This window comes from Asparagus officinalis, chromosome 5 (genome assembly GCF_001876935.1).
Source record: "Asparagus officinalis chromosome 5, Aspof.V1, whole genome shotgun sequence".
NCBI lineage: Eukaryota > Viridiplantae > Streptophyta > Magnoliopsida > Asparagales > Asparagaceae > Asparagus > Asparagus officinalis.
Genome location: NC_033798.1, coordinates 2,791,915 through 2,804,639, shown reverse-complemented (window position 1 = coordinate 2,804,639; position 12,725 = coordinate 2,791,915). Strand labels below are relative to the sequence as shown.

Sequence of the window (12,725 nt, the reverse complement as noted above, 5' to 3'; positions counted from 1 at the left end):
AGAAACAAATTTCTCTTTCCGTAAGGATAAAAAATTAACGTTTTACTCAGGGGGCCTATCTGCGAAAATAAACCTAGGAAGATAGTAAGTTCAAAACTGTGATACTACAAGGGGGGTCCTATATGCAATTAACTATACAATTAATCATGATGATTCCATATAACAATATTCACCTAACCAAAAAAAAAAAAGTTACCTGATGGTTACATCAATGTCTAGCAAAGCTAACTTTGGGGGAACAGTGTAGCCTGGTTCAAACTTCTGCACAAGTAAAAAACACACAAGATTAGTTTACTTAAAAAAATGAAAATTATGCAATTTCTGACTTTAATTTTGTGTAATTATTAAAAATCCCCCTAACTTTAACTAAAATCAGGGTAAGAGACATAAAACTTGCTACAGTTCTATAAAGGGGTCTAACAAATTAATATACCCCGTAGAAAGAGAAATTCCACCAGCAACCTATATAAGGAAAATTAGGTCGATAAAAATAATAAGAGCAGACATAAATCTAGTTTTCTAGATTAAGAAATGACACCCAATTCTAAGACTCAACTGCAACCAAATCAAATTGGAGGAGGTATGAATATCTGTAGGATCACATTGAGACACGTGTTAAACAAAAAAAAATATAAATATAGATGAACAGAGAATTACGAAAACTATAAGAAAATTTCCCACAAAAAGAATAACAATGGAAAATTCATAAATAAAAAAAAACCCTCTGGATTATTTTGAGTTCTAATTAACCTGGAGACAAATCTCACAAACTGAGCTTCCTCTCTCATTACACCATCTTTGTATGCATCCTCTGTGAGCAAACTACGACCAGAACAGAATGTAAACAGAACCAAAATCAGCAATGCAATCAAAATTAAATCACCTAATGAAATTTTCATTAAAAAAAAAACACATAAAACTTTGATCATTATATACCTTTAGGGAGCCAGAGCAAGCGCAGGGGGATTCCATGCCTGCTGAGCTCTCCTCCTCTTCTTCATGGCAAATTCTGCAGAGCTTAAATTGAGAAGAAGCGCAGGAAGAACTAGATTCCTCTTCTTCTTCTTCTTCATCAATAACCAATGTGAAATCTTCTTCTTTGTTTTCCAATTCCATGGCTTCGTTTTTTTTTTTTTTTTTTTTTTTTTTTTTTGGTTTTTTTTTTTTTTTTTTTTTTAGCTCTCTTTCTCTCTGTTTGCGTCTCTGTTTTGGTTTTATGTATATAGAGCAATAGAGAATTCTTTGCGACTCTTTTTGATACCCAATTAAAATTAGGAAATACCGGTTGTGTCCCCGAGACGGCAGTTAGACGGGTAACTGGGTAGGTCGATTTTATAATCTTCAAATGACCATGAAAATTGTCGCCAAGGAGTCTATTCCTTTATACAAACAGGAGGATCAGAGATTCACTGTTTATGTACAGTAAATACTACAGTGACATTTACTCTAGCATTGTACTGTAGCTGATACTTAATTAAAAAATATTACTGTAGCATACGGGTATACTGTAACATTTAAAAGGCACTGTAGCAGAGCGGGATACTGTAGCACTTCCAAAAATTCAAATCATGCATATTAAAAAAAACGGGTTTACTGTAGGAAAAAAAAACCGTGCTTTGCACGAACCGCAAACTAGTTTGATTAAAAGTTAAAACCTCACGCGCGCCCACAAAATAAAAATGAAAATGAAAATGAAAAAAATTCAAAAATGTTTTACAAATTCATCTTTCATTAGACTAGTTGAGAATAACTATTAATATTAATACTTCTTTATTGACTCTCACTTTAATACGCATTACAAAAAATGTTATCCTTGTAGTTTCAATTTATTTAGAAGGCTCTGCACTCAAGATTATGTTTAATGATGGCAAATATTTGTCATTAGCTAATAATCATGGATGCGTCTACCTCCATCATTGGAGGGGGAAACTTCACTAAGCTAATTGCGTGTAGTTAGTTGCACTTGTTCCTATCGTTCTTTGCTTTCTTAAGAGTTAGAATTAATTAGGGCCCGTTTGGATCGGGTATTTTGAAGAGGAAATGAGGGGAAAAGCTGTCAATTTGTTGGTTTTTTGGCAGTTTTTTCCCAAACAGCCTCTTAGTGACTCCATATGTATGTGTGCTCTCATGGTAATTAATTATCAGCAGGCTTTTGCTCTTATCAAAGTTGCCGTGTAAGCTAACACACAAGAGTCATGTCTCCTTGAACAGTACAATAGATGTTATTCCTAATCTTGTCCTTGTTCTGTTAGGTACATATAGTACTTATTGGAAAAAAAAATTAGTACATAATAATAGATAACATGAAAACAACATAACTCTAGTTAAACTGATTTGGTTAGGACAATTTTTTTTTTTTTTTTTTGACCCTGGTCCAACCAAAGTGAGCCATCTCCATTTTGCCAATCCAACCCTCAAACTTTTTTGACTTGTACTGGTTATTAATTAGTCTTTACTCAAGGTTCCATCTAACTTTACAGGAGACTATTTCCCGCCACAGGATTTTCTTAATCAAGAAAATGATCAGGTGGGTTATGATGATAATAGTTCATGTTTATAATTCCCTATGCTTTTGAGTGAAGACAAACGCATTGGATTCTTAATTAATATCAAACTGGGATCTGAACTTATAATTTTAACGATTAAACCCCTCTACTTGGAGCATTCATCAACTTCAAAATCTTTTTTTGGCGATAGCGACTCCACTCGAAGCATTTTTTATATAGTTGCTCGATGACAGAGCACCAATGATTTGATCGACACAACATCAAAATGTCAACATCACATCCCACGTCCATCACTATATTTTTGTCATGATGGTGCTCCAATACTTAACATTGTTGATAATAGTGTATTGTAGTGGGTTTTAGTCCCACATTGCCTGGGAGAACAAACCTCACACTCCTCTACTTGTATAAATATATGTGCACACTCAATATTCAATTCAAGGGAAATTTACCCAAGATTCTCTCTCTCTCTCTTACTTTAACATGGTATCAGAGATAGGGCTATTTCCCTTTCAATAAAATTTTTAACGCTTTTGCGTTCTTTTGCCAAATCTTGGCCTTATTGCTTTGCAGCCGTTTAATGTTTTATTTTTTTTATTTTTATTTTTAATTATTTGGCGTTCATCTGCCAGATATTTTGGCCTTGTCGTTTTGCGGCCTCTTAACGCGTTTCGCGTTCTCGTTTAACCTTCGGGTTCTATTTTAAACCTTCGGGTTTCATTCTAACCTTCGGGTTCTATTTTAAACCTTCGGGTTTCATTCTAACCTTCGGGTTCTATTTTAAACCTTCGGGTTTCATTCTAACCTTCGGGTTCTATTTTAACGGCATTGTCGTTTCAAGACCGTCTCTCGGTCTCAAATTAACGGCATCGTCGTTTCAAGCCGTCTCTCGGCCTCAAACGAACGACATTAGTAACAGCATCTCGACATCTTAACGTCTCAAGATTGCTGTTATGGCTCCTTCAGAGAAGATTCCCAAACCACCTTTGCCCCTCAATGATCAAAGTGACTGGGCAGGGTGGTCCACCATTGTCACCAATGCCTTGCGTGGCGCTGGTTTGCTTGATCATCTCACCAGTACGGGACCAGTTCCACCGTCCATCAGCACTGTTGCTTCATCCAGTACTATTGCCTCTGGCAGTGGTGATGTCGATCTTCAGACTGCTCGTGCTCTCTATGTCAAGGAGAGTTCAGAGTGGCAATTGCAGGAATTTCGTGTTATGGATTATCTCACTCGCTGTGTTGGCTCTGGTCTCACTGTCGAGATTGGCTCGCTTCCCTCTGCTCAGGCCATGTGGACTCGTCTCACTGAGCGTTTCACTGAGTGCTCGGGTGCACGGGAGGCATATCTTCTGCAACGCATTTCTCTACAACGCAAAGGTAGTTCATCTCTGCAGTCCCATTTTGGACAAATGCAAGCTTTTTGGACAGAGTTACGCTCCATGCTTCCTGGACGTAATTCCACATATGAAGACTGGCTAGCCTGGTACGAACGGCATGAGGTGCATCAATTGTTTCAGTCCCTTCCTGAATATTCAACTATGGCTGATCAACTACTTCACCAGCCTCAATTTCCGACTTTGGCCTCAGTTATGGGAGCTCTCACTGCTTATGAGACCCGGCAGCAGACAGCACGACTCAATTTGTCAACAGACACTCCTACCTCTTCACTCGAGACTGTTTTGTCTGTACCTGTCACTGCTCCTGTTATGAATTATACTTCTCCACAGGCTCCCTCTCCACAGGCTCGATCTAAGCTCTCTTGCAAATATTGTAAGAAGGAAGGACACCGCATTGAGACATGCTTCAAGCTTCATCCTGAGTTACGTTCCTCAGGTACTGGACGTGGTCGGCGACCCCCTCAGTCTCAACCCTCTCGTACACCAGGATTGTTGGCCAATGCTATACCTTCTACTACTTCAGACTCTACTATTCAAGCTATTGAAAGTCTTCGCCGTCAACTTGATGCTTTTCAACATATCACCTCTACATCCGCCGCACAACTCTCTGGTATGCATTTTGCTGGTTCTTCAGCTAATCCTTCAGTCTCTGGTATGAATGATCTCTGGATTTTTGACTCTGGTTGTTCCTTTCATATGACTTGTAATGCCTCACTTTTATCCTCTGTCTTTACTTCATCCTCTCTTCCTCCTATCTACACAGCTGCTGGACAACCATTGTCCATTACTCAGTATGGCTCTATTACCCCACAAAATGATCCATCTGGTCGTCTAACACTTGGTCCCGTCTATGTGGCTCCACAATTGTGCTTGAATTTAATTTCTATTAGCTCTTTATGCATGGCGGGCCTGTTTGTCTCATTTTCTTCTGATACTTGTATTGTGCAGGATCCACAGACGGGCAAGACGGTTGGGGCGGGTCGTAGGAGGCACAAACTGTATTTTCTGGAATATCTTCACCTTCCAGAGTCCATACGTCCACGTTCTCTTGTTGCTTCTCTTTGTTCGTCAAAACCCTCTACCTCGCTTCCTGCCAATTTATGGCATAGACGACTTGGTCATGTGTGTAATAAAAGGCTGGAGAGTCTTATTCAGTCTGGAGTACTTGGTCCTGTATCATCTAGTTCTAGTATTGAGTCATGTGCTGGTTGCAAATTGGCTAAATTCACTGCTTTACCATTTAAAATGAGTACATCTGTATCCACTTCCTTATTTGATTTAGTACATTCTGATATTTGGGGGCCAGCTCCTTTGCCTTCTTCATCTGGCTACTTATATTATGTTAGTTTTATCGACGATTTCTCTCGTTTTACATGGGTTTACCTACTTAAGAATCGCTCTGACGTACTTACTGCTTATCAAGCCTTCACTGCTATGATTTTCACTCAATGGCAATCTCGTATTAAAGTTTTTCGTTCTGATTGTGCCAAAGAGTACCTATCCTCTGCCATGCGCTCTATCATGTCCTCTCATGGGACTATCTTTCAACAGTCATGTCCCTACACTCATGAGCAAAATGGTGTTGCTGAACGCAAACATCGTCATATCCTCGATACTGCCCGATCAATGCTCATTTCTTACTCTGTTCCTCGTCGTTTCTGGGCTGAGGCTATTCTCACCGCGACTCATGCCATTAATATCACTCCATCTAGCTCTCTTTCCGGTGCTACTCCTTATAGTCGTGTTTATACTCATCCTCCCCGTTATGATCTAGTTCGCGTTTTTGGTTGTCGATGTTTTGTTTTTCTGCCATCTCACGAACGTGATAAATTGTCTCCCAGAGCAGTTTCTTGTGTTTATTTAGGAATTAGTTCAGAACATCGAGGTTATCGTTGTTATGATCCCGCAACTCGTCGAGTTCATATATCTCGTCATGTTCAGTTCGAAGAGGATTCTCCATATTATTCTACTTCTGATGACTTTAATTTCCTCCACTCTACCGATCATGCTTCCCCGTCCACTGCATCACCCACTTCTTCACCTCAATTTTCCTTTCGAGATCTCCCTGACATCTCTCCCTCTCCTTCTGTTGACTCTTCCTCACCTGAGTCTTCTCTTACACCATCTAATCCATATCCTGTGGACACAACTCTCACTCCAGAAAATACTGTTGATCTTCATGCACCTGCGCCAGCATCTCCCCCGCCTGAGGTTCCTCTTGCTCTTCGTCGAGGCAAACGCCCACATGTCATGCCTGCCCGGTATGCTTCTGTTACTTCTTATTCACCTATCTTTCATAACTTTCTTGCTGCCATTCATACTATTGTTGAGCCAAAGTCCTTCCAAGAGGCAGTTCAAATTCCAGAGTGGCGACAAGCTATGGCTGAGGAATTTCAAGCATTTCAGCAAACTCATACCTGGGATATTGTTCCCTGTCCTCCTGGGATCTCTCTTGTTGGCAGTAAATGGGTTTATAAGGTCAAGTTTCGTCCTGATGGCACCATTGAACGTCGAAAAGCTCGTTTAGTGGCTAGAGGTTTTACTCAGCAACAAGGTATTGATTATGAGGAGACCTTTGCTCCTGTTGCTCAGATGCCCACTGTGCGTACTCTCCTTGCGGTCGCTGCTGCTCATCGTTGGCCCTTATACCAGATGGATGTCAAAAATGCTTTTCTTCATGGCTCTTTATCAGAGACCGTATATATGCAACCGCCTCCAGGGTCAAATATTCCTCCGGGACATGTATGTCTCCTTCGTCGTGCTGTTTATGGTCTCAAACAGGCACCCCGCGCTTGGTTTGAGTGTTTTCGCGATGTTGTGCTCAAAGCGGGCTTTATAGAAAGTCATCAAGATGCTTCTCTGTTTGTTCGCACTACATCGCGTGGCAGGGTTTTATTACTCATCTATGTAGATGATATGATCATTACAGGTGATGATATGACAGGTATACAATACGCAAAATCTCAGTTGCAACAACAGTTCCACATGAAGGATCTTGGATCTCTTCGGTATTTCCTTGGTCTAGAAATTTCTCAAGGCCCGCGGGGTGTATTACTGTCTCAACAGAAGTATCTCTCAGATATTCTAAATCAAGCTGAGTTAACTGATAATACAACTGTCGATACTCCACTCCAGCAGAATGTCAAACTTTGCTCTACTGACGGTGAGCCTCTATCTGATCCTACCCGATATCGACATCTTGTTGGTCAGTTGGTCTATTTGTGCATCTCTCGACCAGATATCTCTCATGCTGTTGGTATTGTCAGTCAATTTGTTAGTGCCCCACGTTCTGTACACTATGCTGTCTTATTACGGATTCTTCGGTACCTCCGGGGTACTAGCACTCGCTCACTTTTGTTTCCTGCTACATCTAAGTTAGAGCTTTGTGCATATTCTGATGCTGATTGGGCTGGTGATCCAACTACCAGAAAGTCTACCACAGGTTATTGTATATTTCTTGGTGATTCCCTTATTTCCTGGCGAAGTAAGAAACAAGATGTTATTGCTCTTTCCAGTACTGAGGCAGAGTATCGTGCAATGTCCACAACAGCTAAAGAGATTATTCATCTTCGTCGCCTTCTCAGTGATTTCGGTATTTCTGTTACGACTCCTACTCCTCTCTACTGTGATAATAAGAGTGCCATCCAGATTGCTAATAATCCAGTATTTCATGAAAGGACCAAACATATTGAGATCGACGCTCATTTTGTCCGTCACCAAGTTATCAAGGACAAGACAATTCTACTTCCTCATGTTTCATCCGCTGACGAGCTTGCAGATTTCTTCACAAAGGCCTTACCTGTTCATCGGTTCCAGTTTCTTGTACGCAAACTCACTTTGTTTGATCCAACATGAGTTTGAAGGGGGCTGTTGATAATAGTGTATTGTAGTGGGTTTTAGTCCCACATTGCTTGGGAGAACAAACCTCACACTCCTCTACTTGTATAAATATATGTGCACACTCAATATTCAATTCAAGGGAAATTTACCCAAGATTCTCTCTCTCTCTCTTACTTTAACAAACATAAAATAGAAAGAAACGTAAGCAAACATATTCAACAAAAAACTTTCACTCTTTTGCGTTTCATGATAAAATTTTCTATGTAATTTTTGTCACAATCTGTCAACGCATCAGCGCTCTAAAAAAAAACACGCGGTTACAACTCAGGACCGAGCACCCATGATGTATACTTCTGTATATATTTGCATGATGAGCCTAGCTACATTTGTACGGAGTGCTAATGCGGTTCTCTCCTCTTACAGGTTAATTAAGAAGTTCATCAATTAGCTAAGTCCATGCAAAGCACTTATGCTCAGTTGGCAGCCAGCCTAATCTTGGCCGGCTTCCTACTTAATACAAATTTTTATGCCAAATAATGTCCATGTTCTCATACCTAAGATGCATGGGAGCGGAATGCTTTTGAGCTTATTAAATAACATTAGCGTGTATTAATTCGACAATCAATCAGAACTGGCCGTCAGAAACAATCTCAATCCAGTTTAATGGGCATTATTCGGCCTACAAAAACTGGACCAACTTTGGCCCTATTCTTTTGCCAAACAAAAACACAATTAAAACTGGGTCAGTTTCAGTTCTGACCCAATTATATATATATAGACCTTAGTTCCTTGTCTACTAATATAAATGACTAAAGTTGACATAATAACCCCCTAAAGTTCGGCCCATTTTGAGATAAAACCACTTTTAACCCTCCCTCTTGTCGCGTGCCTATGCGGAAGCGTTGCACGCACACACAACGAACTTGAGATTACGGAAAAAGAAAGTCACACTCTTGCACAAACCAAGCCAAATACGACAAATCAAACCAAACACAGAGATATACGTGGTTCGGCAACTTGCCTACGTCCACGGGGAGAGGATGGGGAGATTTCACTAATTCAAGGAGAGTACAAAGGGTTACAATCACACAAAACTCTCAAACTAACCCTCAACCAAAGATCTCACCTTGCTCACAATATCTCCCTCTCACAATGCTCAAAAGATTCCTCAATCTCTGATCAAAAACCCTAACAAATCGTTTCCCTATTTATATCAAAACAAAAAACCAATCAGAGTGCAAACAGGAAACCTGATTATGCAAAATACCCGTCGTAAGTCGACTTAACAGTCACCACAAGTCGACTTGGCAGAGAGAAAAACAGCAACTGGAGACCACTTCATAAGTCGACTTATCAGGCCTGATAAGTCGACTTGGCAGAGCGAAAAATCATAACTCCAGTGCAGATCGTAAGTCGACTCGTGCACCACTGACAAGTCGACTTACCATAAGTCGACTTAGCCTTGTGCATGAGTCGACTTATGCCAGAAAATCTGGTTTTTCTGATTTCTCCACACCTCTAAGCTTTGGGGTTGAACAACCAAACAAACAAAGCATATGCAATTTTTTTAGCATGCCCTCATGGTAATGGTATAATGAGGGTTTCTGTAACTTCACCAAAACTTCATGAGGGTTCTTTATACAACAGTACAGGTGCATAAAAAAATTATTATATACTACTACTTTAGATAGCTTGATAACTTAAATTATTGTATAGTTAATTAAACTAATTAATAAGCTTGCGAATCTAGGTGGACCAACTTAGATAACTTGGTTGGAACCTGGAATATGGGGATTAGTTAATTTATAGCTAGTTCCCCACATGACTAGAGATCTAAGTTAGTGAACCAACTTGGAAATTTGGTGTATATATGGGCCTAGAGTTGTTAGATTATCTCACTAAACATTACTACTCATAGGAAATGCTGATTAAAACAGTTGATTAATTGCTATACAGTTAATTATATTCACTCAGATTTAATTATTTTCTCATTACTTTCTTTTCAAGTTATATCACAAGCGCCTGTCGTTCAATTAAATACATAGTCAAAACCAAATTCGCATTATTGTTGATCATTCGCAACAACATCGAAGAGGGTTGAAGCAGAGATATTGCTGTGAGTATTATAAACAAGGAATATATTGGAGAGGAATTGCAAAGTTCGGCTACCAGCTGACGTCTTCAGAATGAGAAATAGCTACGCATGATGTTATGAGGTTGTGGGCTTTAGCTGGACTTTGGCCTACAGGGTTCGCTCAAGGTTTGGGGGGCCAAGCTCCCTAGATTTACAATTTGTGGTTTTATCCTAGAGCTTCTTAAATTGGTTATAGCGAGTGATATTATGGAGCTCTCGTTGGCTAGATCTATGCAACTTCTTCTCGTTTTTGGGGCCCAGGCCCCTTTTCTTTTATCCAAAATAATAATAATAATTGTGATTTTGAAGTTTCACCTTTTAAATTTGATTTTTTTTTTTTCGAGGTGTGGGTATTGAAGGTTGGGCGCGGAACTGGGTCGACTCGCGGGCTGACCCGACCTAGCCCGTCATGGGTTAAGCCCGACCCGGCCTATAGTGGGTCAGGCTTAAACCGGCCCGTGATATACGCTGGTCACGGGCCGAACTAGTTCCAGCTCCAGAATCGTGACTAGAGAAATAGGCCCGGCTCACCTTAACCCGACCCACCATCGACTCGGCTCGGCTCAGCCTGACCTATTCTGAGATTTTAATTATTAGTTTTTAGTTAACATTTTTTCCTCTTGTATTTGAAATTTAAATTTAAACTAAAGAAAAGTTATTAACTTCTCGTGGACGTAGGTCTTCCTTCAAGTCTGAACCATATATATGTTTGTGTTTGCGATGTTTTTTCTGTGTAATGATTATCTTTGTACAATGTGTGTGTATATATATCATTTTAAATAAAGAGTAAAATAAAAAATAATTTAAATATAATTAATTAGATACTAATACAAAGTTAATATAATTTAGAAATTAAAAATAAAAAAATTAGAAAAAAGTTAAAAAAAACCCACGGACCTACCCATGACCCGAGGGTCGTGGGGCGAGCCTAGACAGATCATGGGTTGGGCTAGGTCCTGCCCCTGACCCGGGATCGGAGAAATAGACCCGGCCCACTCTAGCTCGAGACCCAGGTCGGACCCGGTCCGACCTTTAACCCGACAGGCCGGGTCACAGGTCTGAATCGGCCCAACCCACGTCCACCCTTGGTTTTGAGTATCCAACACTGTCGCTATTTATATTTTCTGCATGTCAAAAGGTGATTTGAATTTTTGTCAATAAAAGGGTAAATGTCACAAAACTTTGAGCATATAAGGATAATTAGTTATTTTTCACAATTGATTAACATATAAGGATCATTATGTAACAAGACTTTGACTTTGAGTCATACGTTCAATTAGAATATAGTGTTTACAACATCAATATTTTTGCCTTCATTTCTTGAAACTATTTCATGACATCTATCTTCCATATTCAATTATTCAGGATTACTATCCCATGGAAATTACAAAAATCGTGAGAAAGAAAGAAACAACTTATTTTGTTTGAAAATTATACAATTTAGCTTTATAGTTTCGAAAATTACTGTATAATAATGTTTTAATTGCACTTAAATACCCTATAGTGTTGGATTTTTTGGTCAAAACTGCTTTCCAAAATGATTTTCAAACTATATATATATATTAACTACAAGTACTTTTCATAAATGTTTAGTAGCCTAGTGAAAAGTTTATGTTTTGGTGTTTCAAAAGGTCCCTTGTTCGAGGTTTGCCAACGGCAAGCCGAGAAGTGTTTTATTTGAATTAATCCCTCATAAGTTCTAGTGGGCCGTGGGCCACGAGAAGTGTTTTATTTGAATTAATCCCTCATAAGTTCTAGTGGGCCGTGGGCCAATGGGCCGGGGATCGGGGCTAATCGGGCTGAGGCGCTAAGTGGAGCTTTGTTAGGCGCACTTTGCACTTCCAACGGAGGGATCGGGGCGAGGTGGTGCTGTTTGGCGCCACGAAGGTTGCCTCACAGGCTGCTTCGCAGCATGCGGACGAGCTACGTATTCGCACGAGTGTGACCCTAGCGTTCTCGTAGTTTGACGATGTTCGTTAGTTCGACGAGGTTCGTCTGTCATACAAGGTTCGTCTGTCATACGAGGTTCGTTCGTTCGACGAGGTTCATCTGTCATACGAGGTTCGTATGTCATATAAGGTTTGCCTGTTTGATGAGGTTCGCTCGATCGACGAGGTTCGTATGTCATACGACGTTCGCCTGTTTGACTATGTTCGCTCGTTCGATGAGGTTCGTCTATCATACGATGTTCGCCTATTTGACGACGTTCGTTTGTCAAACGAGGTTCATCTGATTTGCTGAGACGTGACCCTCGCGTTTCGTAGCAACGCGTCCATTGATTGCCTCGTATTCTAGAGTTAATACATGCAGCAGTTACAACAACAATTAGAGCAATTTAATGCATTGATGTTATAATCTTAATTGCCATTGAAAATTGTAACAGTCGCATTAATTGCTAATGACTCTTGAGCTGGCCTTAGAGGCCTATAAATAGCGCCCTTGGGCAGCTCTTGGAAGAGGCTGGAAATTCTCTCGCAAGCGTGGAATACGAACGTCAGTATAGAATACAAACGTCGGAATACCCACGCGAGCTTGGAATACGAACGTTAGATTGACGTTGTTGTTGTGCTGTTGCTGCAGAAACTATGCCCGCGGGAACCCTGAAACCGAAAGGTTTTGAACCGTAAGGTTCTAAGATCGAGGAGATCTTTTGCCTTGACCGAAAGGTCTTATAGATCGAGGAGATCTTGACAGTACTGGGTTGGTGCACACCAGAGTACTGTACTGCTGTTCCTGGAAGCAGTTTGGCATTGGGATCCTTGCACCAGAGTAGGCCAAATATTACTTTAAGCACAACATTTCACAAACGTACAACAGTTAATTGAAAAAATTTAAAATAACAGC

General features: G+C 40.2%; 1 protein-coding gene across 1 annotated transcript in view; it reads right to left on the bottom strand.

Moving 5' to 3' along the window:
* LOC109843074 overlaps positions 1-1,135 on the bottom strand; it is a 2,555-nt gene extending 1,420 nt beyond the window's left edge. The window contains exons 1-3 of the mRNA XM_020412005.1: positions 937-1,135; positions 751-822; positions 197-261 (exon numbers count right to left, since the gene is read on the bottom strand). Coding sequence (XP_020267594.1) covers positions 197-261; positions 751-822; positions 937-1,116 — 317 coding nt within the window. The 5' untranslated portion in view covers positions 1,117-1,135. The remainder of the gene's footprint in view (positions 1-196; positions 262-750; positions 823-936) is intronic.